The 27,661-nt window shown below is 42.1% G+C and overlaps 1 protein-coding gene across 3 annotated transcripts; it reads right to left on the reverse strand.

Moving 5' to 3' along the window:
- Nucleotides 1–1,264: 1,264 nt before the first annotated feature.
- NOX1 (NADPH oxidase 1) lies at nt 1,265–27,661 on the reverse strand. 3 transcript variants are annotated; one of them, XM_008156545.3, is made up of 13 exons: nt 27,593–27,661; nt 24,334–24,429; nt 16,850–16,960; nt 16,206–16,290; nt 15,703–15,854; nt 15,418–15,599; nt 15,199–15,331; nt 4,411–4,503; nt 3,669–3,904; nt 3,254–3,416; nt 2,681–2,827; nt 2,365–2,489; nt 1,265–1,391 (listed from the first exon to the last, which is right to left on the reverse strand). In XM_008156545.3, exons 1-13 carry the CDS (start codon nt 27,635–27,637, stop codon nt 1,265–1,267), a joined length of 1,695 nt encoding a protein of 564 aa, XP_008154767.2. In that variant the 5' UTR covers nt 27,638–27,661. The 3 variants fall into 3 exon arrangements, with proteins under 3 accessions (XP_008154767.2, XP_054572744.1, XP_054572751.1); XM_054716769.1 differs by lacking the exon at nt 16,850–16,960 and having other exon boundaries at nt 27,593–27,637; XM_054716776.1 differs by lacking the exon at nt 2,681–2,827 and having other exon boundaries at nt 27,593–27,637.

The raw sequence follows: 27,661 nt of genomic DNA on the forward strand, positions 1-27,661 counted from the left end.
ACATCGAAATTGGGTCTCAAAAGAACTGTTGGTCCAGGGGGAAGCTCGCTACAGATTGATTCATTTGCCTGTCAGCATAAATATTATTGCTCGTCTCACATTCAGTTCTTATTAGTATATATCTAGTGACATATGATCTCGTTCATCTAGAGGAAATGATGAACAACATAGACTGAGGAACAAGAACAGAACCAGAAGCAAGGAGGCATCGATCGGACTATCGGGCCTCAGAGGGAGGATAGGGGAGGGGAGGGGGAGGGTGGGGGGAGGGGGAGAGTTCAACCAAAGGACCTGTATGCATGCATATAAGCCTATCCAACGGTTAAGTTCAACAGGGGATTGGGGCATGCGTGGGGAGAGGGGTGGGATGGGAATGGGGGGATGAGGACAAATATGTGACACCTTAATCAATAAAGAAATTTAAAAAAAAATTATCTTTATTAAAAGTATTACAAAAGTTCCCTTCCCCCATTGACCTCTTCCACTCTGTTTCTGCCCCCCGCCCAACCCCACCCTCAGGCCTTCATAGTACTATTGTCTGTGTCCAAGGACAAGGCATATATGCATATAAGTGCTTTAGTTAATCTCTTACCACCCACTTCCCTCTGAGATTTGTCAGTCTTTTCGATGCTTCCATGCCTCTAGATCTATTTTGTTTGTCAGTTTATTTTGTTCATTAGATTCCACATATAAGTGGGATCATGTGATATTTGTCTTTCTCTGTCTGGCTTATTTCACTTAGGATAATACTCTCCAGGTCCCTCCATGCTGTCTCAAAGGGTAAGATATTTTTTATAGGTGCATAGTATTCCATTGTGTAAATGTACCACAGTTTCTTTATCCACTCATCTACCGAGCACTTGGGCTGTTTCCAGATCTTAGCTATTGTAAATAGTGCTGCTTATGAACATAGGGGTGCATGCATTCTTTCTGATTGGTGATTCAGGATTCTTGGGATATATTCCCAGAAGTGGGTGAAATGGCAGTTCCATATTTAATTTTTTGAGGAAACTCCATACTGTTTCCATAGTGGCTATACCAGTCTGCATTCCCACCAGCAGTCAACTAGGGTTCCCTTTTCTGCACATCTTCGCCAGCACTTGTTAAGTTCAGAAAAAAAAACTGAATCCAACCAGAAAAAGAATGCCAGAAAGTCAAGTCTTGAGAAGCACGTTCTTGTCCTTAAATGTCTGCCCAGACCAAGTAAGTTGTTGAAGATACAAAGGAGAGACTAATTGCGGATTATGGTCCTTATTTCTATAAGTCAGAAATTTTCTTTGTTGAAGTAGAATTGAGCCTTCCTAGGATCCAGACTGGAGTATTGGTGACAACATTTACGCAGGCACTTTTCCAAAGCCTGAGGACCACATAAAAAGACTCCCACCACAGACCTGCAAGAAAAGAATAGTTGGCTAGACTGTAGTAAAGGCTGCAATGTTGTTAGAATGGAGAAATGAGGAGGTCTCTGCTACTGACAACTCTGCATAGAAATTCAGTTGTTGACACCCTTCTCACCTTCATAGTAGTTTTCTCACTTTTTCTTATAAGCTCCAAATGAGCTTTCAGCCCTTATCACACTAGGTACTCAGCCTTGCCTATTCTATTCACAAGATGTTCAGCTGTAGTGCCCTGTAGTTAAGTGCTAGCTAGACTAGTGAGCCAGACTGCCTGGGTTAAAATCCCAACTCTGACACTTGTCCAGCTATGTGACTTTGACTTTAGGTAAGTTTCTTAACCTCTCTGTGTTTCAGTATTTGCCCCCACCCTATAAAATGGTGATAAATATAGTACCCACCTTATAGGATTGTTTTAAGGTTTAAATGAAAAACATAGCTGCCATTAAAGCCATTTGTGGAAATGACCTTCACCTGCCAACTGTTCCTGGAATTTATCTAACACAATCAGCTTAATCTCTTCATCAGAATGTCTGACCTCAGTGCACCAGGTTTTCCTGTATGCTCTAGCATGTTTAAACACCTCCAGAAAGACTGATGTCAGGTCATCAGCTAACTAGATAATACACCCCAAATCCTTGCTACTTTGAGGTCACTAAGCCAAAAGCAATGCATTTGAACTGTTCCAGTTCTATTTCATTTGGTAATACAAATCAGAACTGAGTCTCCTTGCCTCACTATTTGAATGGGGGGTTGTGGTGCAGCAAACATATTCTCATCAATTACTAGATCATGACCCTTATTTGGCTGAAACCCCAGAAGGAATTTCCTCAGTTTTAAGCAAGAATCTAGGAATGGTGCAAATAGTTTCTGCCCCAGAGGTCTTTTCCCAAGAGTATTCAACATACCATAATGCCTTTCCTAAACTCTAAGTCTGTAAACTCAACTAATGGGAGGAGAATACACTTACTTGGGGTGGATGGTAGCTATTGTAGAAAACTCTTTATCCCACATAGGTCTCCCAAAGAAAGTTTTGTGTTTCAGACCTGTCAAGATGTCTGTGGCTTTGTCAAAGTTTAATGCTGCATGACCAGCCTGGAGTCAGAGAAATAAAAAGTTAGAAAAAGAAGGTCCTGATAGCTGTCTCTTCCTTCAGCCACTTTTAAACTTGAATGTGAGGGTTAGAACAGGTAGGACACACAAAAAATTATTTCCAATCAGCACATGCTTCTTTTGTCTGACATTCAGCTTGCATACAACATGGGAATTAGTGTGTTTGAACTCACAATGTTGCTGTCCCATCCGGTGAGGAAGAGACGGAAGTTTAGAAACCCAACTTTGCCTAATTCCTCCATCTCCTGTTCCAGGGAAGCCAATAGGTCATTGAACCAGGCAAAGGCACCTGTCTCCCTGCAGATCCAGTAGAAATATATCTGGAATCACCAAGAGAGAATATAGCCTTATTAAATGCCCTTTACAATGTGCATTGTGGTGACATGATTAGGTAGATATACTGTATCTTTGTTGATCAAGTTTAGGGTGACCTGAGAAATCACCTCTACAGAACAGCAGACCTTAGGCAGCTCAAATGTCCAGAGTCCTAACAACTTCCCTTATGGAGAAAGACCACCCGCCAATGTCATTTTTGTTTCAAGGTAATTTTAAACTCCAAATTGAAAATGAAGACCCTATTCTTATGGTCAATCTGTAGAAGCAGATGCCTTGGCTGAGAGAAGTGATCACTTGCTCTCATAACTCCAGGGAGGGGTGCTCTCTCATCAATTGTAAAGAGCTTAGCCCATGAAAGCAATGGACCTGTCAGGCCCAGGCCAGATGAAAGGTGATATGAGAGAGTGTACCGTTTGTGTTTTGAGGTTGTGATCTGCATGCCGGAATTTGTACCAGATGGACTTCAAAATGGAAGCAAAGGGGGTGACCCCAATTCCTGCTCCAATCAACATAGCCACTTCATACTGAAAAACATCCTCACTGACAGTGCCAAAGGGACCATCCACCTCAATCCTGGCAGAAGACACAAGGCAATAGGCAAGTGAAGTCTCACCTCCACCCCCAACCTCAAACACCCTCCCAGAGACATAGCAGCTCCCATGGCTGATTTCAGCCTGTTTTGTTTCATTATTATTATTATTATTATTATTATTATTATTATTATTATTTTCTATTGTAACAAACATAAGGTTCAGTGAGGAATTGTGTTCTCATATTTGCCTGTCTGCATCCTGGTCTGGGTTTCTGCAGCTCTCTAGGACCTACCTGGGAATTGGTGAGTGCTGTTGTTCAAAAGCCTTTATGAGATTTTCTGTCCAGTCCCCTGCTGCTCGGATATGAATGGAGAAGAAGTCTTCCTCCGGAGCAGAGGTCAGAGTAAAGGGATGCCACTCCAGGTAGGAGATTGAGGGGCAGTTAACAAAAATATACTGTCCCACTTCCATGCTGAAGCCACGCTTGATCATCTGCAATTCCAAAACTTTGGATGGGTGCATGACAACCTATGAATGAGGCACAGAGACCAAAGGAGGCAACTTCAAATGGTGACAGGAACGGGTAGATAAAGTAAATTAATAAAGCTGAAGGGCTGGTGACAGTGGTGAACTGTTAGCACAAATGCTTTCTAAGGGGAATAGCAGTTACTTAGTTCAGGCAATGGTTATACTATGGAACTGACAGCGTTATGAGATTGCCTGATTCTTCAAGAGAAGCCAGAAATGTAAGTTTTAATGTAAAAGCCTCCATCCAGATTTTTAAGTGTTAGCAACTAATTCAAATTTTAAACAATGAGTGTGTGGGTCAAACAAAACATGTCTGTGGGCTACATCTGGCACAGGTTGCCTGTTTTCAGCCTCCGACATAGACCCATGTTGATGATTTCTGCTAAACCCCTCTTCCCATAGTTCTGTCCAGCACTGGAGGAACTGAAGTATGTTACCCCCAAGATTGTTTAACAACATGGCAATTTATTCCTATAATCGGGAAGATGAAAGTGCATATGTTTTACCTTGGTAATCATAACCTGTTGCTGGGAGCGATAAAATCGGAGGATCCTTTCAAAGATATAAAGAACACCTGGTGCAAGGATCCACTTCCAAGACTTCAAAAAAACAGAGTACAGAATAAGGTTACACATTAATCTCTTCTTTAGTATTTATTTGTGTAGCAGTCCATTCCTTCACTCAATAAATATTTATTGAGTTCTCTGCTGTGTATCATTATTAAGCCACTAATTTCACCAAACCTTGAGGACACAAATGGAATGGAATAAACTACAAGTTTTTTTGCTAATCTGTTACTCATAAAACAGATCACTTCCTGAAATTTTACAGGTCTCACCAGGAAGCAAAAGAAAAGCACAGAAAGTGCTAGTATATGGTAAATACAGGGTGTCCCCCCAAGGCGTATATATTTTTATACATTTATAAAGTCAGTGTTTATTAACATACAGTTCATTTTCAACAGTTAAAAGGAAATTGAGTTGTCAGCTCTTAAAGTGTGTATACATTTTGGGGGACACTATTTATATGTAACTTAATTTTCAGAATCTAAGACTGTTTTCCAGGATAGCTTGCCCAATCTGAAAAACCAACAGAGAAGGTAGATGTGAAATTGAAGCAGATGATTAAAAACAAAACAAGCCCTAGCCAGTTTGACTCAGTGAATAGAGTGTCGGCCTGCAGAATGAAGAATCCTGGGTTTGATTCTGGTCAAGGGCACATACTCCAGTGGGAGGCAACCAATCAGTGTGTCTCTCTCACATTAATGTTTCTCTCTGTATGTCTCTCCTCCCTTCTACTCTCTCTAAAAATCAGTGGAAAAATATCCTCGGGTGAGGATTAATAACAACAAAAAAAAAACTGCCCTGGCAGATAAGCTCAGTGGTTAGAGCGTTGGCCCCACGCACCAAAGGGTCACAGGTTCAATTCCCCAGTTAAGGGCACATACCTGGGTTGCAGATTCAATCCCCGGCTCCAGTTGGAGCTCATGCAGGAGGCAACCAGTCAATCTCTCTCTCTCTCTCTCTCTCTCTCTCTCTCTCTCTCTCTCTCTCTCTCTCAAAGTCAATGGAAAAAAAAATATCCTCTGGAGAGGTTTAACAACAACAACAACAGAAAACTAACACAAAAGGGAAAGTAAGTGGCTGACACTATTGGTAACAATGTATAAAACTTGATACTTATCCATCACCTCTTTTCTCAGGTGCTCAAAACACCTAACATGGTAATATACTTTTTTCTTTTTTAATCATCACCAGAGGATATTTTTTCCATTGATTTTTAGAGAGAATGGAAGGGAGGGAGAAGGTGGAGGAGAGAGAGAAGCATCAATATGAGAGACACATCAATTGGTTGCCGCACACATCCTGTCCAGGGTCCGGGATGGAACTGCCACCAAGGTACATGCCCTTGACCGGGAATTGAACCCGTGACCCTTTGGTCTCTGGGCCAACGCTCTAACCACAGAGCAAAACCAGCAGGGCTGGTATTATACTTTTTATCTTGTCTACATGTTTGTTTGTTTTTAAAGCAGCCTTTTTATCCCTGAAATCGTTTTAAACGTAGCAAGTTGCTTCCATATGCATAGGAGCTACCAAAAATGTATTTTCTAGTAATGCTAAGTCATGTCCTTTCTTGCACAATTGTTCAAGCGTAATACATCAGAACTGTGTGCAATGAGGTTTCTCATGCTGTTTCAGGTAAATAACTTCCTTAGGTCTCTCTGGGGAGAAAATGGGCAGAGATGGAGCTAGTGAACCTGAAAGTGGGCATTATACAATTTGATGCTACTTCTTATTTGGGAAAAATTCCCAACTGAATTCAGAAAAACTGAAAAAAAAATTAAGAAATGACTATCAACAATGTGGAAAATTGTTTTGACCTGAGAACTAATCAGAGAAATGAATAACAAAACTAAATAGCATTTGAGCCCCTCAAATTGAAAACTGCTTTAAACAATAATGCCCACCATTAACTGGGATGCAGAGAAATGGACACATTCACATGTGCAGCTGGTGAAAATTAATAGCATCTTCCCAGGGAGCAATTTGGCAATACATCTCAACATCCTGGAAAGCATGCCTTCTCTTTTACCCAAGAATTTCACTTCTAGGAAATGGAGCATGAAGAAATAATTAAAGTGTGCATAAATATACAAGTATAGTAATGGCCACAGTATTTACTAAGAAAAAAATAACAATAATGGTATACCATACAGATTTTTTATCAATACCAAACTGTCTTTTTAATTTCTCTTTGTATTGAAATACGATTGACATATATTATGTTAATTTTAGGTGTACAACATAATGATTCCATATTTGTATATATTGCAAAACGATTATCACAGTAAGTCTAGTTAACATCCATCACCTTACATAGTTACAAAAGTTGTGTGTGGTTTTTTTATGATGAGGACTTTTAAGATCTGCTCTATTAGCAACTTGGAAACATGCAATACATTATTATTAACTTTAGTTACCATGCTGTACATTACATTCCCAGGACTTATTTATTTCTAACTAGAAGTTTGTACCTGCTAATCACTTTCACACATTTTGCCCACCGTTCATCCCCTGTGTCTGGCAACCTTCAATCTCTCCTCTGTATCTATGAGCTCAGGTTTTTTTTAAATTAGGTTCCACATATAAGTGAGATCACATGGTATTTACCTTTGTCTAACTTATTTCAATAAGCATAATGCCCTCAAGGTCATTAAAAATGACCATCTAGAAAAAATAGAAAAATGGTATACTGTACAACTTTTTAAAAACTGATGTTTCAAAAGAATATTTGACAACAGAGGAAAACCTCCAATGATATAGATGAAGGGAAAAAATTATTACATCTAAGTGGTAGAACTCTATGAAATTTTTATTTTTCTGTAAATATGTTTTTACATTTTCCAAACTTTCTACAATAAACATGACTTCTTTTTTTTTTTATTTTAATGAATCTTTATTGTTCAGATTACAATTGTTTCTCCTTTTCCCCCACATATCTCCCCACCACCCAGTTCCCACCCCCCCTCTGCCCTTACCTCCCCCCCTGCTGTCCTTATCCATAGGTGTATGATTTTTGTCCAGTCTCTTCCCATACTCCCCACACAGACACCCCTTTCCCCCTGAGAATTATCAATCCACTCCCATTCTATGCCTCTGATTCTATTAAGTTCACCAGTTTATTCTGTTCCTCAGATTTTTAATTCACTTGACTTTTAGATTCACTTGTTGATATATATGTATTTGTTGTTCATAATTTTTATCTTTCTTCTTCTTTTTCCTCTTTTTAAAGAATACCTTTCAGCATTTCATATAATGCTGGTTTGGTGGTGATGAACTCCTTTAGCTTTTTCTTATCTGTGAAGCTCTTTATCTGCCCTTCAATTCTGAATGATAACTTTGCTGGGTAGAGTAGTCTTGGTTGTAGGTTCTTGCTATTCATCACTTTGAATATTTCTTGCCACTCCCGTCTGGCCTGCATGGTTTCTGTTGAGAAATTAGCTGATAATCGTATGGGGGCTCCCTTGTAGGTAACTAACTGTTTTTCTCTTGCTGCTCGTAAGATTCTCTCTTTGTCTTTTGCTCTTGGCATTTTAATTATGATGTGTCTTGGTGTGGTCCTCTTTGGATCCCTTTTGTTTGGGGTTCTGTGCGCTTCCTGGACTCGTAAGTCTATTTCTTTCATCAGGTGGGGGAAGTTTTCGTTCATTATTTCTTCAAATAGGTTTTCAGCATCTTGCTCTCTCTCTTCTTCTGGTACCCCCATAATTCTGATGTTGGTTCGCTTGAAGTTGTCCCAGAGACTTCTTACACTATCTTCAACTTTCTGAATTCTCTTCTCTTCATGCTTCTCTGGAGGAGTGTCCTTGGCCTCTTTGTATTCCAAATCTTTGAGTTGATTCTTGCAATCCTCTAGTCTGCTTTTGGGTCTCTGTATAATATTTTTTATCTCAGTCAGTGTATGTTTAATTTCTAGTTGGTCCTTTTTCATATCCTCAAGGGTCTCATTGAATTTATCGGCCTTTTCCATGAAATTCTTGAAAAACCTTATAACCGTGGTTTTGAACTCTATGTCCAGTCGCTTATTCTCCTCCATTTCTTTGGTTTGTGATCTGTTTCCTTGCCTTCTCATATTCTCTGCTTCCCTGAGTTGGTAGGGTAGTTTTGTCTACTAGGTGTCCTATTGGTTCAACGGGTCAGCCTCCCAGTTACTTGAGGTGGACACTCTTGGTGTACCCTTGTGTACTGTGTGTTCCCCAGCAGGAGCTACAGCAAGGGCTAGTTTTCTCCTCCTTTGCTTGGGCGGTTTTGGAGCAGTCTGGAGCTGTAGTTGGTTAAGCTGCCACAGAACAGGCCATTTATATGCAAAAGCCGCTGTGTGGAGCCTGGGCGGGTTTGTAGAATGTGCGGGGCGGGGCCTCAGGGCGGGGCGGGGTCTCAGGGCGTCACTAGGCTGGGGCGTGGCCAACGGCGATGGCTGCCGTCAGCCGTCTTTGCCTTTCCCGTTTCCAAGTCCCTGCGCCCCGCGCACCAGCGCAGTAAACAATGATTGCTGGGCGCACCTCTGCAAAAAAGTCACTCTCACTTTCCGACCCGATGGCCGAGAGTCCAGCTTCTCCCCGTAGGCGTCTGGGTCCCCCGAGTGTCCCCAGAAACTGGATTTCAGAGTGATCGGGAGCTTGTCTCCCTGCGGGTTGAAGAAAAGCCGCGCACCCAGCCGCCCGCCGCCGGCCCTTCGCGTGCCTCCGTACCTCAGCTTTTCAGCGATTGTGCTCCTTTCTCTTCTCAGCTGTAAATCTTCCACTGAGCCAGCTTTCCCGTGGTTCTGGGTGGTAGACGTTTTTGTCTTTTAGTTGTGTTTTTGAAATTGTTGTGTGAGGCAGCAGATTAGTTGTTTAACTATGCCGCCATCTTGGTTCCTCTCCAAACATGACTTCTTTTTATAATTTTTAAATGGGAAGAATGTGAAGAGAGTATTTTTTTAATGTTTATGGAAGAAACAAACTGGTATATTCAACTAGATAGCAAAACTGGTATTCTTTCCCTTGGGGTATTATGTAACCAATCAAGCAACGCTTGAGTTTTAAGTATCCCTACAAATAGGCCAAATATACCTTATCTCAGGTAATATATGGGGAAAAGATAGATGTTGATGTGCAATGTGAAACCAGGGATTAACTGCCTTAACTAGTAAGTGGCTGATCAAGCTTTATAGGTTTCTGTTTTTAAGGGCTTCTTATCAAATAATACAGAAGGTCTCTGGTTACTTCCAAGTTCCTATGACTTTTGAAATTAAGTGTGCTGTTAACATATGCCAGGGATGTCCTTTTAAAATTATTTTAATAAATAATACATGTAAGTAACATGTACACTGCACAAAATTCAAAAGTACAAATCTCCCTTCCATCCCTGCTCCCCAGCTCTCCAGAAGCAGACAATCAATGTTATTATTTTGTAAATCCTTCTGGAGAATATGCATTTAAGTGATAATATTACATTAAAATGCAAATGGTAGCAGACTGTACACACTGCCCTGATGTTGTTTTCATTTCACATCTTTACATTTTTTAAATTTTTCAGTCCTCACCTGAGTGTGTGTGTTTGTGTGTGTGTGTGTGTGTGTGTGTGTGTGTGAGAGAGAGAGAGAGAGAGAAAAAGAGAGAGAGAGAGAGAGAGTGTGTGTGTGTGTGTGTGTGTGTCTGTGTGTGTGTGTGTGTGTGTGTGTATTTGATTTTAGAAAGAAAGGAAGTGAGAGGGGGAGAGAGAGAAACATCAATGTGAGACAGAAACATCTATGAGTTACCTCCGGTATGCACTGGGGATCAAACCCGCATCTTGGGCAACCTGTATATACCCGCAACCTGGATAAATACAGCATCCAGGGTTCATTTAACATCTTAGAGACTGCTCCATATTAGTACCTATAGAGCTGCTTCTTTCTCTTTAATGGCTGCTGAAAACTCCCATAATTATAGGAAAGTCCCATGATTTAACTAGTCCTCTATTGATGGGCATTTATTTCCAGTATTTTGTTCTATCCAGCACTGCTACAATGAATAACCTAATACATGTTAACACATATGCAAGAATATTTTTAGAAAAAAAACTCCTGGAAGTAGAATTTTAAAATTTGATAAATACTGCCAAATCACCCTTACAAACAGTTGTATAGGTGCACACGCTCACCAGCAATGTGTGGGAGCATTGCTAACACAGCATATGAGCAGACTTTTATGTCTTTGCTGATCTGTTTGTTTAAAAAAAGTATCTTAGTGTAATTCATTTCTTCCACTATGAAAAAACATTTACCATAATTTAATATATTTAAGATTAACACATATCGTCATTTCTTCTATCTTCTATATCTTTTTTATCAGGTTGTTAGGCTTTTTCTCATTAATTTTTAGGAGTCATTTATTAATTAGGAAATTAGTTTATGGTCTGTAAGTTGTAAATACTTTTCCTACTTAGTAATTTGTTACCTGTCTTTATTATTTATAATGGGTTTTTTTGGCTACAGAAAATTATGTGTGTGTATATATCTATATCTATCTATATCTATATATCTATATCTATATCTATATCTATATCTATATCTATATCTATATCTATATATATGAGGTAATATGCAAATTAGGCCAGGACACCATAACGGGTCACGACAGGACAGTAGGAGGTTGAGCACGCAGTTGAGGCCCAGAGCAGAGATGGAGACAGAGACGGGGAGCCTGCCCAAGCCGGTGCAGCAGCTCCAGTGGCCCGGAGCAGACACAGGTAGGGGGGCCGGGGGGGGGGGGCCTGGGGCTGGCCAAGCTGCCGCACTGGCTCAGGCAGCCCCAGAGTGGATATAGGCAGGGGGGCTAGGGGGGCCTGGGACAGAAGTCAGACGCAGGTCCTGGCCGCCCGCAACACCAGTCAGGCCTGACTCCCACGGCGGCCCGTGGGGTGCCTCCTCACGGGAGGCAGGGCACCTCCTCACGCAATTTCAATTGCGCGCTGGGCCTCTATTATAGTGTATATAAAGGATAATAAATTTCAAATTTATTATGTTTCCTTTTCTGGCTCTGAGCTTTTTGTAAATCTTATTCAGAGAATATCTTTATTAATATTCCAGTATTAGAAAAAAATTTTCCATGTGGCCTTAGGGTGCTTTATGATTTCTTTTTTTAACATTTACATTATTGATCCATGCATCCTTGATCCATATTTTAATGTAAAGTGTGGAATTAAGATACAGCTTTTTCACCCTAGATGACTATCCTATTAACCTAAAAATATATTGAACACTTTTATCTTTTTCACATTGATTTTAAATGCCAACTTTAGGGAATTTCTTTAGGTATTTTTCCCTTTCTAGATGAGGACTGAGCTATTGCTCTTCATTCTGCATCTGATTTAAAAGCTTTAATCATCCTCAGAGCACTTTGAGGCATCACAAATTAACCTTTCCCTTCCATTTATTTTTTCAATCTAAGATATTTTATGAGCAAACAAAAGTAAGCTATTATATCCACATAATTACACTGAGGCACACCTTGAGTTCCCTGGAACCCAATTTCTTGATCATCACCATCTAACAATAATTTCTAAGCATATTCTTATAACACTAATGAAATCCAACCTTAAGAATGCTTTTTTAAAAACATTGAACTCATAGAAAGAGAGTAGGAAAGTGGTTAACCAGGGTCTAGTGGTGGGAGTGAGGGGTCTGGAATGGGGAATGTTGGTCAAAGGATACAAACCTTTAGTTATAAAATGAATAAGTTCTGGGGATCTAATGTACATTATGGTGACTATAGTTAATAATACTGTATAGTGTACTTGAAATTTACTGAGAGTAGATCTTAAGCATTCTCACCACAAAATAATTGTAACTATGTGAAGTGATGGATGTGTTAATTAACCTCATTGCGGTAATCATTTCACAAAGTATATGTATAACATTCATCCACATTGTACACTTTGAATATATATAATTTTATTTGTCAATTATCTATCTACACTAATAAAAGAGTAATATGCAAATTGACCGTACCTTTGCTATGCCCACAGCCAATCAGAGCGAACAAGATGGTGGTTAATTTGCATAGGCTGAGGGAGGGAGGAGTGAAGAAAGCAGAAAGCAAGGTGGCTGCGTGGGCAGTTGGTGGCGCGGCTGTGGAGCACATGGCCATGGTAGCTTCTGAGGCGGTGGTGGCAGTGGGCGGGGCATGGCGGGTGGTGTGTGCGGCCGCAGCGGCCTCAGAGGCGGTGGTGTGCAGTGTGAAAAATGGCGACTGCGTGCGGCCACAGCGTTGGCGGTGGCAGTGGCAGTGGCGGTGGGCGGGGCGCACAGCGGAGGCGGTGGGCGGGGAGTGGCGGGCAGTGTGCGAGGCCACGAGGGCCTCGGAGGTGGTGGTGTCTGCGGGCGGGGCAGGGCGGGTGGGTGGAATGGGGCTCACAGCTGCAGCGCGTGCGGCTGAGGAGGCGGCGGCAGCGTGCGTGGTGGGTCAAGATGCTCATAAGCAGTGGCAGCACATGGCCACAATGGCAGCTGCGTCAGTGGGTGCAGAGGGTCGGGAGTGCGGGGCAAGGCATGCAGCGGCAGCGGCTGTGTCTCCTGTGCTGCCGCAGAAGCGGAGGTGGCCGCGGGCTGGGTTGGGTGGGCGGGGGGCACCCCGCCCATCCCGCCCACCCCGCCCTGCCCCACCCGCCACAGCAGGAGAGTTGGGGGGGGTGGGAGAGGTGGCCATGGTGGGAGGGAAGCCCACCAGAAGTCTTGCAGGAATATTCCTGCAACGGGTCCCTAGCCCTATCTAATAATAGACAAATATGCAAATTGACCATACCTCCGACACACCCACAAGCCACGCCCACCATCCAATCAGAGCGAGTATGCAAATTAACCCAAACCAAGATGGCTACAGCCACAGAGAGCAAGGTTTCCTAGGTAACAGTGGAAGCCAAGCTTTTTGCCAGCCGTTGCAGGCCTAAGCCTCCACTCAAGCTACAAAGTTTCAATTATAGAAGGTAAACAAATTCAAACAAATGGCGGCAGAATGGAGCTTGAGAGAGCAGGCCAGGGTTGCCACTGGCAACAGGGGAAGCAAAGCTTTCCACACACTCTGGCCGGGCCCACCCGCTTAAGGCAACAAAGTTTCAATTATAACCCCAACACAAATGGCTTTGGGCCTCGGAAGGAGCACCAGGCTTGGCTCTGCTCCAGGCTACAAAGTTTCAATTGTAGAAGGAAAATAAATTCCAGATACCAGGGCCTCTGCTTGCGTTGCCAGGGGGCGTGGCCGGCCTTCAAACCACCACAGGGCCCTCACTCAGGCCGTCCCACACCCCAAGGGAACCCCACCCTGATAAGGGACACCCTTCAGGGCAAACCAGCTGGCCCCCACCCCTGTACCAGGCCTCTATCCTAATAAAAGAGTACTATGCAGATTGATCATCACTGCAACACACAATATAGCTGCCCCCATGTGGTCAAAGATCCTGCCCCCATGTGGACACAAGATGGCCACCACAAGATGGCCAGCAGGAGAGGGCAGTTGGGAGGCACCCGGCCTGCAAGGGAGGGCAGTTGGAGGTGATCAACCCTGCAGGAGAGGGCAGTTAGGGGTAACCAGGCCGGCAGAGGAGGGAAGTTGGGGACAAACAGGCTGGCAGCAGAGTGGTTAGGGGGTGATCAGGCTGGCAGGCAGAAGCGGTTAGGGGCAATCAGGAAGGCAGGCAGGCAAGCAGTCGGGAGCCAGCAGTCCTGGATTGTGAAAGGGATGTCCAGTGGGATCGGGCCTAAATGGGCAGTCGGACATCCCTTGAGGGGTCCCAGATTGGAGAGGGTACAGGCTGGGCTGAGGGACAACCCCCCTCCATGCACGAATTTCGTGCACCGGGCCTCTAGTATATATATAAAAGCCCAGCAACACGAATGGCGGAATTACCAGAATGACCGGTGGCTATGACACACACTGCAGCAGCCAACCAGCCTGATCTGGGCGCCGATCGCGCCCACCCCCCCACCAGCCCCCAATCAGTCCCCAATACCCCTGATCGGGGGCGGGGCCAGCCGATCAACTGTCTGCAGCCCCTCCCCCTGGCTGCTCCCCCCAGTTGCCCCCCCCCACCCTGATCAGGGGTGGGTCCAGTCGGCCAACTGTCCACCGCCCTCCGCCCTGCCGGTCCGGCCAATGGGCCCCCATCAGGGTGGGCCAGCCGGACCCCACCCATGCACAAATTTGTACACCAGGCTTCTAGTATTTCAATAAAGCTTTAAAAAAATAATGCTTTTTCCTGCCCCCAAAAAACATTGACTAGGATTTTACAGCTAAGTTTTGGGACAGTATAGTTGTTAAGAACACAATCTTTGGAGTCTGAAATGCCTGGACTTGAATTCCAGCTCCACTGGTTACTTACTGTGAGAGCTTTACAGTTTACTTCATCTCCATGAATCCTAGTCCTTTTGTCTCAAAATGGAGACAGAAGAAATACTTACTTCATATGTTATTGCTATGCATAAATGGGATCATCCATCCATATTACACAGCAAACCTGGCCCATGGTAAACACTATTCATAACATGGGCTATCATTATTGCCTTTGGAGAGGGTTTCACAACGTGCACTAACCATTAGTCATTCCTCTTCAGGGTGCTCTGCTAATGCTAATCCCCTAGTCTGTTGCCAGCGATACTGGAGTTTCTTGATAGTAGGAATTTTGTGGATATATTGGTTGAACTAATAATGGTAATAATAACAATACAAATAACAGCTCCTAACAAGAGTCTATCCCTGTCCATAGGATTTTTACCTCAGCGGAGTTCCCTTCAAATTGGGGACTCTTGCAAGGGAAATCATGATCATCCCACTTCTCGAAAAACTCTGCACATCTATGAGGATGACTCTCCTTTATGCTTTCTTCTGTTTGACCCCGGACAATTCCACTAAAATAGATGAAGAAGGACAGTTTAGGCAATGAATTATGCAAGGTCAGGGGCTAGAGCATGAGAAAGGAGTCTGAGGACCTTACCCAATGCCGTGAATTCCTAAGCCGATGAAGTAAATGATAAAAATATGATGTGTATACCAGAAGACCTCAAAATAACTCCTCCGGATAAACTCCATAGATGAAGTCACCATGAGAACCAGAACTATTGTGATGATCACTCCAGTGAAACCAGGAATGCTGGTGAATGTCATATATATCACTGTCTATGAAAGGAGAAATGTCAGCCTGACACAATATCCACCAAGGATACCATGCTTTTCCTGTTTGTGACCAAAGCCCAGATGCTTTGCCATTGAGTCAACTCACCATGTTTGCGGACTGCATGGGATTTAGCCAAGAATCCCCCTCTTTTTCCTGATGAGATAGGCTGGAGAGAACAGAAGCAAGGGATCCATCTGTGGCCTGTCGGCTTCTGCCATATCGTTCAAAGTTAAACAGGTGTGCAATGATGTGAATAGCTAAATGGAAAGATGAAAAGGATTGTGAGAAGTGTCCCAGGAGCATCATGGCAGGCATACCCCACTAGAAAAGGAGAATACTGTATATAGTGTCTAGCAGAATGCCAAGTCCACAAAAGGTGCCCAATAAACCTTTATTGTAGAGAGACCCAAGACCTTTTTATTCATACTCCCTCTATTCCCAAAAGAATAGAATGTGAGTTCCATGAAAATAGGCCTAAAACAGTGCCTGGCAAATAATGCCGGGTGTAATATACATATTTTTTGAATGACTACTAGTATATGCATGGATGTAGGAGACTTAACTCTGAATGCCCGGAAGCCTATAGTTTCTTGGTTTGCCTCAGTTACCTGTGTGTAGGCAGATCATATATGCCACCAGTTTATGGAAGGTGAGGTTGTGATCCAGTTGCTTTCTCAGAGTACGCCTGCAAAACTACAAATATAAAGTGATGGAGGTCAGATTTCTCCCAGGCAGCTTTATGAAATTCACCAACCCATAATCAACATGTCTTACACAGAGATGCTAATACTCACCCACCCTTGTCTATCCCCTTGGCTACCAAAGGAGACCTCTGGCTTCCATTCCTAGGGCCTGGGTGTTTGCTGTCAGACTAAGGAGTCCAGGGTCTTTTTTTTTTTTATCTGTAAGTCTTTATTTACAAATCATAAATGATGCATACTTCAGAGTGGTTGTGAAAATTAAGAGAAAGTTACATTTTACACTATAGTCATTTCCCATCCTATTTCTCATTTCTTTCCCTAAAAACCCTGTGATGTGTTTGCTTTTTTCCCTATAGATTTAGTTTAATTGAAAAACTTTATAAACTGATGTTCAGAAGAATGCCCTAAAGGAAATACAAGATGTACTGCTATTCAGAAAAAAAAACTATTGTTCTTTGACATTTTACCCTAATTCACTTTTTTGCCCCATTTCAGTGTTCTAAGTCACCTTCTTTAATGTAAAAGTTGACCTATGAGTGGTTGGGACTCACTGAGCAGGTGCCCCTCAGGAAGGACAGCAGATTCCGACACATGGGAAACAGGATCAGCATGCTGTTAAAATTCAGGCAGCGAGCAGAAGCTCTGGCCCAGGCCAATGCCGTCTAGAGCAGAGGAAAGAAGATACCATCAGCTGCTTCATCTCAGAATTTATTAGGGAAGTATGAGTCCAGTCCATTTGTCTGAGACCTGGAAATGGGCAGGCTGCAGCTTCCTCCCCCTTTCTCAGTAGCTAGGACAATCAGGCCAGGCTCTCTGTTTGCAAATGACCGACAATTTGCTAAACTTAATATTGAATTGAGAAATTTCTGTGACAGTGATTTGGAAATGTTTGACTGTACACTTATCAATATGAAAGATAACAGGATTTAATGATTCCATGTAAACAAACACATTCTATGGATGTAATACTTTGCAACTAGTATATTGCTTAATACACTCTATTATTATTTTGTTGTTTTCATTTGTAAAACAATCTTGAGGATCATATACACTCTTATTTCATTTTAAATAAAGCTTATACATTTAGAGCAGTGGTTCTCAACCTTTCTAATGCCGCGACCCTTTAATACAGCTCCACATGTTGTGGTGACCCCAACCATAAAATTATTTTCGTTGCTACTTCATAACTGTAATTTTGCTACTGTTAATGAATCGTAATATAAATATCTGTGTTTTCCGATGGTCTTGACCCACAGGTTGAGAACCGCTAGCAGGGTCGCCTAAGACCACAGGAAAACACAGACATTTACATTACAATTCATTAACAGTAGCAAAATTACAGTTATGAAGTAGCAACGAAAATAATTTTATGGTTGGGGGTCACCACAACATGAGGAGCTGTATTAAAGGGTCGTGGTGTTAGAAAGGTTGAGAACCACTGATTTAGAGATATAATTGAAGATGGTGACTGTTTTTTCTCTTTTCTGTATTTTCTAATGTAGCAATTATAATCATGTAATCTATATATATAAAACCCTAATATAGCCGAAACTATTTTGGCTCAGTGGATAGAGCGTCGGCCTGCGGACTGAAAGGTCCCAGGTTCGATTCCGGTCAAGGGCATGTACCTTGGTTGCGGGCACATCCCCAGTGGGGAGTGTGCAGGAGGCAGCTGATCGATGTTTCTCTCTCATCGATGTTTCTAACTCTCTATCCCTCTCCCTTCCTCTCTGTAAAAAATCAATAAAATATATTAAAACCCTAATATGCAAATAGACCGAATAGTGGAACAACTGAACAACCAAACAACCGGTCACTATGATGTGTGCTGACCACCAGGAGGGCGCGCACGGAACACACCAGGCGTTGGCAGCAGGCGGCAGAGCACGAAACATGGCAGGTATCGGCCGTAGGGGGATGGTGGAGGCGAGCGGGGGTGCCAGACCAAGGCGGGGCACCGGTCGCTGTCATCTGGTGGTTACTGAAAATTCTTTGCTCCTGTGCACTGCCATCCCGCCTGGCACTCACACCTGTTGTCAGTGCCAGAGCCGCCGCTCGCACCTGCTGCTGGCACCTGGTGCCAGCCCCAATCACCCTTCAGGGCTTCTCCACCTCCCCCTGCTCCTGAGGGGTGATCAGGGTTCGTCTCTCATACCCACTGCCAGTGACAGCCCTGCTCACACCCGCTGCCGGTGCCAGAGCTGCTGCTCACACCCAGTGCCAACGCCAGCTCTGCGTTGTCAGCGGGTGCAAGTGGGGCCTGCGCCATTAGCACATGGGAACAATGGTGGCAGTGGGAGCTGGGCAGCTGGCAGACAGGGGACCAGGGGTTGCGGCGGGAGGGGCTGGGCCGTGGCACAGAGGATGGGCCAAGACCTGCCCCTGTGCCCACTACAGCCTTGCGGCCCACAGTTCCTTTCAAGGTGCGTGAATTCGTACACTGGGCCCCTAGTATTCATATAATAAAACAATTAAAATATAACCTCTTATATTAAAATGTCTTTAATAATTGAATAAAGCCTAGGCAAAACTAGTGAATCTCTTAAAGCAAAAATGTTAAACTTAGGTAGAGATTTGAGAAGGGACAACTTCTTAGAATAGAATTTCAAACTGATTTCCTTGGGTGACCAGGCAACAGACATCAAGATCAATCTGATCCAGCAGTAGAAGCTGCTAGAAAAGGAGACAAGGAATCAGTTATTCAAAGAAGTATTTAGCCCAGAAACAGGCTTGATTAGGTATATACTGGAAAGAGTATGCTCAACTCCATGGTAGCTAAATCCAATTTATCTCAACTCTGTACAACTGGTTTTTGAGTCGGTTCCATGTACTTGAAACTGCAGGCTATGGAGTATGACCATCTCAGAGCAGCCAGGCAATTACTGTTGCAGTTCAGCTGACTGGCTGGCCTTACATGTGTGCCTGTCAATGACTTACTAAAAGGAAGAATATGGGTTAGAGTTAACAATTTCTCAGCCTTTTTTTTTTTTTTTTAGTAATCTTTTTGGCTCAAAAGCTATTTTTCCATACAACCTAAACCTCGAGTAATGCTACATGTGTAAAGCCAGACAAGATCTCCCTCACATCCATAATAGTTTACAATGTCAGGCAGTGCAATGAACAAGAGCTGCCCTACTCTTTTCCATTTCTGGCTCCTTCATATGACCTGTGTTTCTCCCTCAGCTGAATCACACTCTGACTGTTTTTGATAGAAACAGTTAGTTCCACTTCTAAGTAAATTTTCTCTGCTCATCTCAAAGATCCTACATTTCCACATTGGTTCCCACATCTTGCTTATTTAAGTCACAGAGGTTTCTTAAGGCTAAAATTGGCAAGTGAATTAAAAATACAGGACTTCAATTTCAAAGCTCCATATTTTGTGAGGGCCATTTGTATAGGATAAATCCTTTTTAGAATAAATCGCTTTGATGTTGTTGTTAATCCTCACCTGAGGATATTTTTTCCATTGATTTTTAGGGTGGAAGGGAGGGGGAGAGAGAGAGAGAGAGAGAAACATTGGTGCAAGAGAGACACGTTGATTGGTTGCCTACCAAATGTCTCTTTCCCCCCTCCCCCCGCCCCCCAGGGCTGAGAATCGAACCTGTGACCCAGGTACATGCCCTTGACTGGGAATCGAACCCACGACCTTTTGGTGCGTGGGCTGACACTCCAACCACTGAACCACACAAGCCAGGGCTAGAATAAATCTTTTTTCCCATTGCAGCACACTGAAATATCCCAAATTATGTTCACTTTTCATCATCAACACTAACCGATATTCTAATTAAACTGCTGCTGCCTTTAATGCCTCATTGACTATGGATTTAAACTCCTTCCTCTGCTACGAATTTGCTCTACTTCATACTGAATCAAATAACTCTGCATTTTCCTAGAGGGAGCACAAGTTTAAGAAATATCCTATGGAATGATTAAATAAATTATGGCACATCAATGCCATGGAGTGTTATGGTTCTTAAAAGGATGAGAGCTATATTCAGTGCTATAGGTGTAGTAAATGTTTTTAATAATCAGCCTTCGGGGGAGACAAGGGTCTTTATTTCCAGCATTTGCCATGGTATAAATACTCCCACTATGGCAGATTTCAAAATACCAACTTGATGTCATTAAACGCCACTGAATGCTGGGTAAGAGATGTACACAATTGGCTACTGCAAGCTGGTATAAACTGCTTCCAGCACTTCACCTGTCACATAGCGGCATGGAAAAATATCTGCAATACACTAAGTGAGGGAAGAAATTTCCAGCCAATAACTACAACGTGATCCTTTTTTGGTTAAAAAATTTTTTTAAATGATGTGTCCTACTTATGTGTTTATCAAAACTCATAGAATGGTATACCAAAAAGAGCAATCTTCCTCAAAAACAAAACAAAACCCATATGTCTGATGCATTTGTGAACATCTCAGTGTATTTATTCACACTACACACACACCAAATTATTAATAAATAAATGGTTATATTTGGGGAATGCGATAGAAGGGTAATTTTCACATTTATACACTTTTCTGTCATTTGATCTCATGAAGCATTTTTTATAATTGATTTTTTAATAGAGAAGACCTTTAAAAATGAAATACCCACAGGAAATCATCATGATTCATTTTTCTGTTGCTGACTTTTTGATCATAAAGCAATTCAGCTCTTAATAACTAGTCCCATTTATTGCATCATTCTCTTAATAAAAAGCTATTTTTAAAACAAATTAACACTTCCTTTGGAGTTATAGTTTCCAAAGAAGGATCAAGAACCAACATTTAAAATGGAAAACAGCAGGGTAAAAGAAACTGTGAACAGAACATTCAAATTAATTGTGATCTCAACATGGATCCTTTGATTATGGAGAGAAAAGAAGGATTTTTTTAAAAGATAAACTATCTTTAAACATGTACATTGGGTGGGTCTTTGTGAAAAGCTAGTGGAAAAGGCAATGTCAAGCCCTGGCGAGTGTGGCTCCAGTGATTGAAGCATCTTCCCTTGCACTGAAGGGCCTCCAGTTTGATTCCCAGTCAGGGCCAGATTGTGGGTTTGATCCCCACCCAGTCAGGGTGCATACGGGAGGCAACCGATTGATGTTTCTCTCTCAAATCTATTTCTCTCTCTCTCTCTCTCTCTCTCTCTCTCTCTCTCTCTCTCTCTCTCTCTCTCTCTCCCCCTTCCTCTCTCTCTCTAAAATCAATTAAAAACATATCCTCGGGTGAGGATTAAAAACAAAGAAAAAGGCACTGTTAAGATGAAAGTGATTTAACCAACCCCCTCACCTGTTATTATTGAATAACAGACCATAAGTAGCAGTCACATTTCCTTCTCTAATCAGGTAGTGGTCAGATTGATGAGCCTGTGAGAGAGCCATTCTCACCTTCATGCTTTCCCCTGAAAACTTCCACACCAATGTGCACTACCCATCCCCTTTCAAGTGTACAACTTTATAATATGACAACTGGATACTCTTGTGTGCTCACCACCCGAAGTCAGTCTTCTGTCATCATGTATTTGACCCCCTTTACCCACTTCATCTTCCATCCTCCCCCACTCCCCTTTCCCACTGATAACCACCATTCTGTTGTCTTTATCTATGGATTTGTGGGGTTATTTCTTTGTTTCTTTGTGGGGTTTTTAAAAATATATTTTTATTGATTTCAGAGAGGGAGATAGAGATAGAAACATCAATGATGAGAATCATTGATCAGCTGTTTCCTGCATGCCCCCTACTGGGGATTGAACCTGCAGCCCAGGCAGGGGCCCTTGAACAGAATCGAACCCAGGACCCTTCAGTAGTCCACTGGCCAACGCTCTATCCACTGAGCCAAACCAGCTAGGGCTTTTGTTTTGTTTTGTTTGTTGTTTTATATACCACATATGAGTGAAACCACATAGCATTTGTCCTTTTCTGTCTGATTTAGTTCACTTACCATAATACTGTCAAGATCCATCCATGTTGTTACAAATGGCAATACTTCATCTTATGGCTGAATAGTATTCTCTTGTACAAATGTACTACATCTTCTATTCTTAATCTGCCACTTCCCCAGCCTCCTCCATCCTGTTACTCTGACCTGACCCCACCTTTATGAAGGCCTTGACTTCTGCAGCCCCACTCAACCCCACACTTCTCTCTTAGTATCCCTGTTTGATGGAAGTTATTTTTTCTGTGTGATAATCCACAGCGGTAGTTTTAAGTTGTTTATTTATTTTTAACCAGACTCTTAAAATCATAAACAGGAGTCCATAAAACAGATAAAGCTGCTTTGGTTGAAGTAGGGGCAGAGGCAGGAGCCTTCCCCTCACACCCTGTAGGAGCACCTATTTCTGTGGAAACCACTTTGAAAACCACTGCCTACTAGTTTATTGTTTGTTTTCATTAATGGGTCTGGGGAATGTGCCCCAGATAGGGCTGTTAGATTTAGTGAACAAAAATACAGAACACCCGGATAAACTTGAACATCAGATTTAAAAAAGGAACAAGGTATCACCCTGATTTTCAAAAGTTCACATTTTGCCACTTAGCTTTTGCAAAAGATCTACATTAGTACCTTTTCTACTAACCGAAAAACAAAAAACAAACAAAAACAACCCAAAGAGGATTGTTTTGATTTAAAAAAAAAAAAAGGTTAAAAGAGAAAATAGTGTTCAGCATTTGTTTTGCAGTCAGCTATTATAGAGGCAAGTGTGCACCCTGAGCAGTGAGTGGCCTCGCTAAACCCCTTCCCAAGGGCTACCTCAGCACCAAGCCCCCATAGCTTTAAACTGCGCCTGTGAGCACCTATGCTTGATCCTGATTCATTAGGTGCATCTGTTAGCAAGGTGTGTCCTAAAATATCAGAGTTCATAAGAGAGTTACACTTAGCATAAAACCAGATGTAATTAAGCATATTTGGTATGATTTGGTAGGTTATATTGAGGGTCTAGAAATGCTCAAAAAGTTTTCCATATAAATTAATGGTAATTGCTTCTTTGATTTATGCCATTTTGGCTTGTAAAAGATTTCATAGGAATGCTCTACTTTCAGATTGTGGGAGAAACCTATAATTTTTTTAGTACAGCAGATCCTAGAATAAAGTCATCTATCTATATCATAAAAGGCCTGTGGTCATGATACTGTAACGGCATCACGACCAAACAACTGATCACCAGGAGATTCATGGAGCACCTCTTGTGGGGCGGGGCTCGAGCGGGGCTGGGGGTGGGTGCCTTGCAGCGAAGAGGGCGCAGCAAGGCAGGCGGCAGGTGGGAGGGGGCGGGGAGCGTGGCGCAGGTCCCCAGGTGGCGATCGGAGGTGCTCCCACAGCAGGGGGAGAAGCGGGGGGGGGGGGGGGAGGGTGCATGTGGCAGCAGGAGGAGGCAGTACGTGGGGGAAGGGCATAAGCTGAGAGCATTGCGGGGTGCTGGCAGCATTCACGGAGCTTGTGAGGCATTGCAGGGTGGTGGACATGGCCCTGATGGCAGGCTAAGCCTAGGGGACCCATATATATATGGCTAATATGCAAAGTGTCCCCTCTGGAGTTCAACAGTAAGTTCAATAGCTCGCTATGATGTGCGCTGACCACCAGGGGGCGGCGCGGAACATGGCGGTGACGCGGAGCACTGATGGAGCGAGGGAAGGAGGAGACAGGGAGGTGGGGGAACCTGATTGGGCCCCCTCGCTGGCCAGGCCTAGGGACCCTACTCATGCAGGAATTTTGTGCACCAGGCCTCTAGTTTAGTTATAATGTTGATGAGCTGCCATAGGAACTTAACACTTGTTTATACCAATTAGCCTATGGTAACATTGTTTTGCTTGAAGTTGTAGAATCAATTGATGATGATATTGAGGACTTACTGTATACCTATGAAATATTTTGAATACTTATACAAAAAAAAATATTTGTTATTTTTCTGGAATTCACATTTAACTGGGCATCCTGTAATTTTTCTGGCAACCCTAGCCCTAGAGGAAATCAGGAAATTGGGTCTCAAAGGAGCCAGGGTCAGAGACAAGAAAAATGCCTAGTTTCCTCATTACAACTATGATACTCACCCCCAGGATTTCTCTTGTGTAGTAGTACTTGTCCCCCTTCTCATATGACAGGAAGGCATGCACAAACAAGAAAACATTCAGCCCCAACCAAATAACCTAGAGGAAGGAAAAAAGCAAAGAATAAAGTGAAATTTGGGTATGGGCAGCAGGAGATAGGGGGTAGGAAATAGGGTCATCCTTTGGCTATTTTGTGTTTAAATATTTTAATTTCATTTTTAAATACATTTTTACTGATTTTAGAGAGAGAGAAGAAGGGAGAGAGAAACAGATGATAGAGAAACATCATTCAGCTGCCTCCTGCATGCCCCCTACGGGGGATGGAGCCTGGAACCCAGACCTGGAATCAAAACAGTGACCTCTTGGTGCATGGGAGGACACTCAACCAACTGAGCCACATCAGCCAAGATAGTCTGTTTACATTTTAAATGAATACAGACTTGCTAGTACCTAACTTACTTTCAGAGTGAGTTAGAACTTTGAAACATGCATTAGACACTAATGAGCAGGCTCAGCAAACCAAGGTCCATCTGGCTCACCATCTGTTTTGTATAGTCTACAAGCTAAGAAAGGTTTTTATATTTTTTGTTTTCACATTTTTAAATACCAGTAGTTGAAAAAACATCAAAAGAAGAATGGTATTTTATTGTATGAAAATTATATGAAATTCAAATTTCAGTGTCTATAAATAAAGTGGTATTAGAATTTAGCCACACCTACTTATTTCTATATTGTTTATGGCTGCTTTTGTGATAACAGCGAACAAGTTGAGTAGTTCTGACAGAGACCTGCAAAATCTAAAATGTGTGCTACCCAGACCTTTACAGAAAACATTTGCCAACTCCTGAACTAGAGCATTTAAAATATTACCTAAAAGAGTGCAATCAGTGAATAGTGAATTTCTAAAGAAACAAAGAATAAATTTAACAGCTGTAACAATACTCATCTGAAAAGGATTAAACCATTCCAGATGGGCTGACCTCTTTAATTACACCCTGACACACATTTTCCTGTTTTTAGATTGTGAGTCTCTTTTTAAATTAACATATCATTGCTTTGGACTCATTTGAGCTCTTAAGACTGCTTTTGTCTATCCCAAGGTCTGTCTCTGCATTGGCAAAGGGGGAAATTTGGAACCCACTGCCCACTGCCTTGGAGATCTATCAATTGGACTCTAGCCAAAGCTTGGAGGGGCTAATTTGTAATTGATCAGGACTCCTGGCACTAGAATGCCTGCAATACTAGTATATATCCCTGGCCCCAGGATGGATCAGAACCATCTCAGCCCAGAGTAAAGTGCCTTTAGTCTCAGACATTGCCCATTCAGATTCACTAGATCTGGACTGCTCACACACCTCTAGCAGAATAGTGATTTAATGGGTGATATTGGAGTCAAACTCCGTGGGCTCAAATTCTAGCTCCACTACTTTTTTTATCTCTGTAATCTTAGACAGAAATGTGATTAACTTCTCTGAACCTCTGTTTCTTCACCTGTAAAATGAGAATAATAACAATATTTACCTCACAGCACTGCTGTGAGTCTTACATGAAATAATTCATGTGAAGTAATCAATGCAATGATTGGTGCATAGTAAGAGTTCAATAAATGTTGGCTACAAGAGTTGCATGGTTATCAGACTGTCTTTACCAATTAATTTCTTCCTGCATCCTTTTCTTAGAGACCCTTTCCAGAGATGAGTGCCTTCCAGAGACTCTTTGACCCTAAAGAAAAAGATGATGAAAGCCACAGATATCTCAAGATTCAGAAGATAGAGGAGAGAAACTAATTTAGAGGGAGCAGAAATATTTCAGGATCTGAGAGGGACAGAGAGGCCCAATAAAAAAAAATTGTAGGTAAGGTGAATGATGAAATACAGTAACATCTGAGAGTAAAGAATTCCATTTCCCATGGTGACTATCATTTCCTCTGCTATGAATGGAAAAGAAACAACTCTCCAGGGGAACGTGATTGCTCTCCACACCTTTTCCCCTGGAGCACCTGGCAGTCCTGAGAGACCCAAAGAAAAAACAAGAGGACAGAGAGAACCCTAGAAGGAGCAATGACATGAAGATCCAGGTATGTGAGAAAGGACACAGGGAATCGGAGGCTCAGAGGTGACTCAGAAACGAAAGAATGAGTCAGGAAAGGCGTGTGTGTGTGTGTGTGTGTGTGTGTGTGTGTGTGTGAAGGTTCTGGCCTGAACACTGAGAAATGGGGTTGCATAATGATTCTGCAGTCAATTCTGGGTCTCATTTTCCCTTGTAAAATCAAGGAGCTGATATAATATATATGCACTATGCAATGCCATAGTCTCTACCCCCGCTACTAATCACTTGAAATACGACCAGTCCTGTTTGAGATGTGCTGTAAGTGTAAAATACACAACATATTTCAAAGACTTAGTAAAAATACAAGAATATAAATTATTGTATTAATATTTTCAATATTGGTTACATGTTGAAAGGATAATCTTTTTGATATATTGGATTTAACAAATATATTGCTAGAAATTAAATTAAATTCACCTTTTTCTTTTTACCTTTTTCAATGTAAGTGTTAGAAAATTTAAAAAATCACATATGTGGCTCACATTATATTTCTAATAGACAGTGCTGTGCTGATTATCTATAAGCCTCTAAGATCAGCTCTAACTCAAATGTTCAATGATTTTATGAAATCTTTTTTATTGCTTTTAGAGAGAGAAAGGAGAGAGAGAGAGAGAGAGAAATATTTGTTATTTATTTGTTATTTATTTCACTTATTTATTCATGTAGTGGTTGCTTCTTATATGTGCCCTGACCAGAGATTGAACCCACAATCTTGGTGTATTGGGACAGCACTCTAAACAATTGAGCTACCCAGCCAGAGCCTTATGAAATTTTGATGTAAGCACTATAGGAAGGGTGGAGAGAATAGAATGCTCCATGGCATTCTAGTTAAAAGTGAGATGGAAGAGAAAAAGAGAAGACAGGAAATGAAAACAGGTTGAAATTTCAAGTACTTGTGGCTTAAGAACACATTATTGTCTCTTTACCAATCAATTTCTAGAGTTGGATTTTTTTCCCTTCTCTAAAGTGGTGAATATATTGTACACAGAAGAGTAGATAAAGCATAGAGTTGGAATTCTAACTGATAACTGGCCTCAATGAGCCCAATATTGGCATGTAATCTTTCTCTTTCAAATAGCTTTACAAATATGAGCAAACAGAATGTCTACTTACTCTGTTAAGATTAATTAATAGGCAGTTAAACATCACTTACCAGAACCAAAACTGAGAGCCAATGGTTAAGCAACCAGTTTGCCATTCTCAAGAGGTGGTTTGGAACCTC

Source organism: Eptesicus fuscus, chromosome 1 (genome assembly GCF_027574615.1).
Source record: "Eptesicus fuscus isolate TK198812 chromosome 1, DD_ASM_mEF_20220401, whole genome shotgun sequence".
Lineage (NCBI taxonomy): Eukaryota > Metazoa > Chordata > Mammalia > Chiroptera > Vespertilionidae > Eptesicus > Eptesicus fuscus.

Coding starts and splice junctions, on each gene's coding strand:
- NOX1 (XM_008156545.3), bottom strand. CDS start 27,637: ATGGCAAACTGGTTGCTTAACCATTGGCTCTCAGTTTTGGTTCTG. Junction 24,430..27,592: donor GGCTCTCAGTTTTGGTTCTG/GTAAGTGATGTT, acceptor TCCTTCCTCTAG/GTTATTTGGTTGGGGCTGAA. Junction 3,905..4,410: donor AACAGGTTATGATTACCAAG/GTAAAACATATG, acceptor CCTCATTCATAG/GTTGTCATGCACCCATCCAA.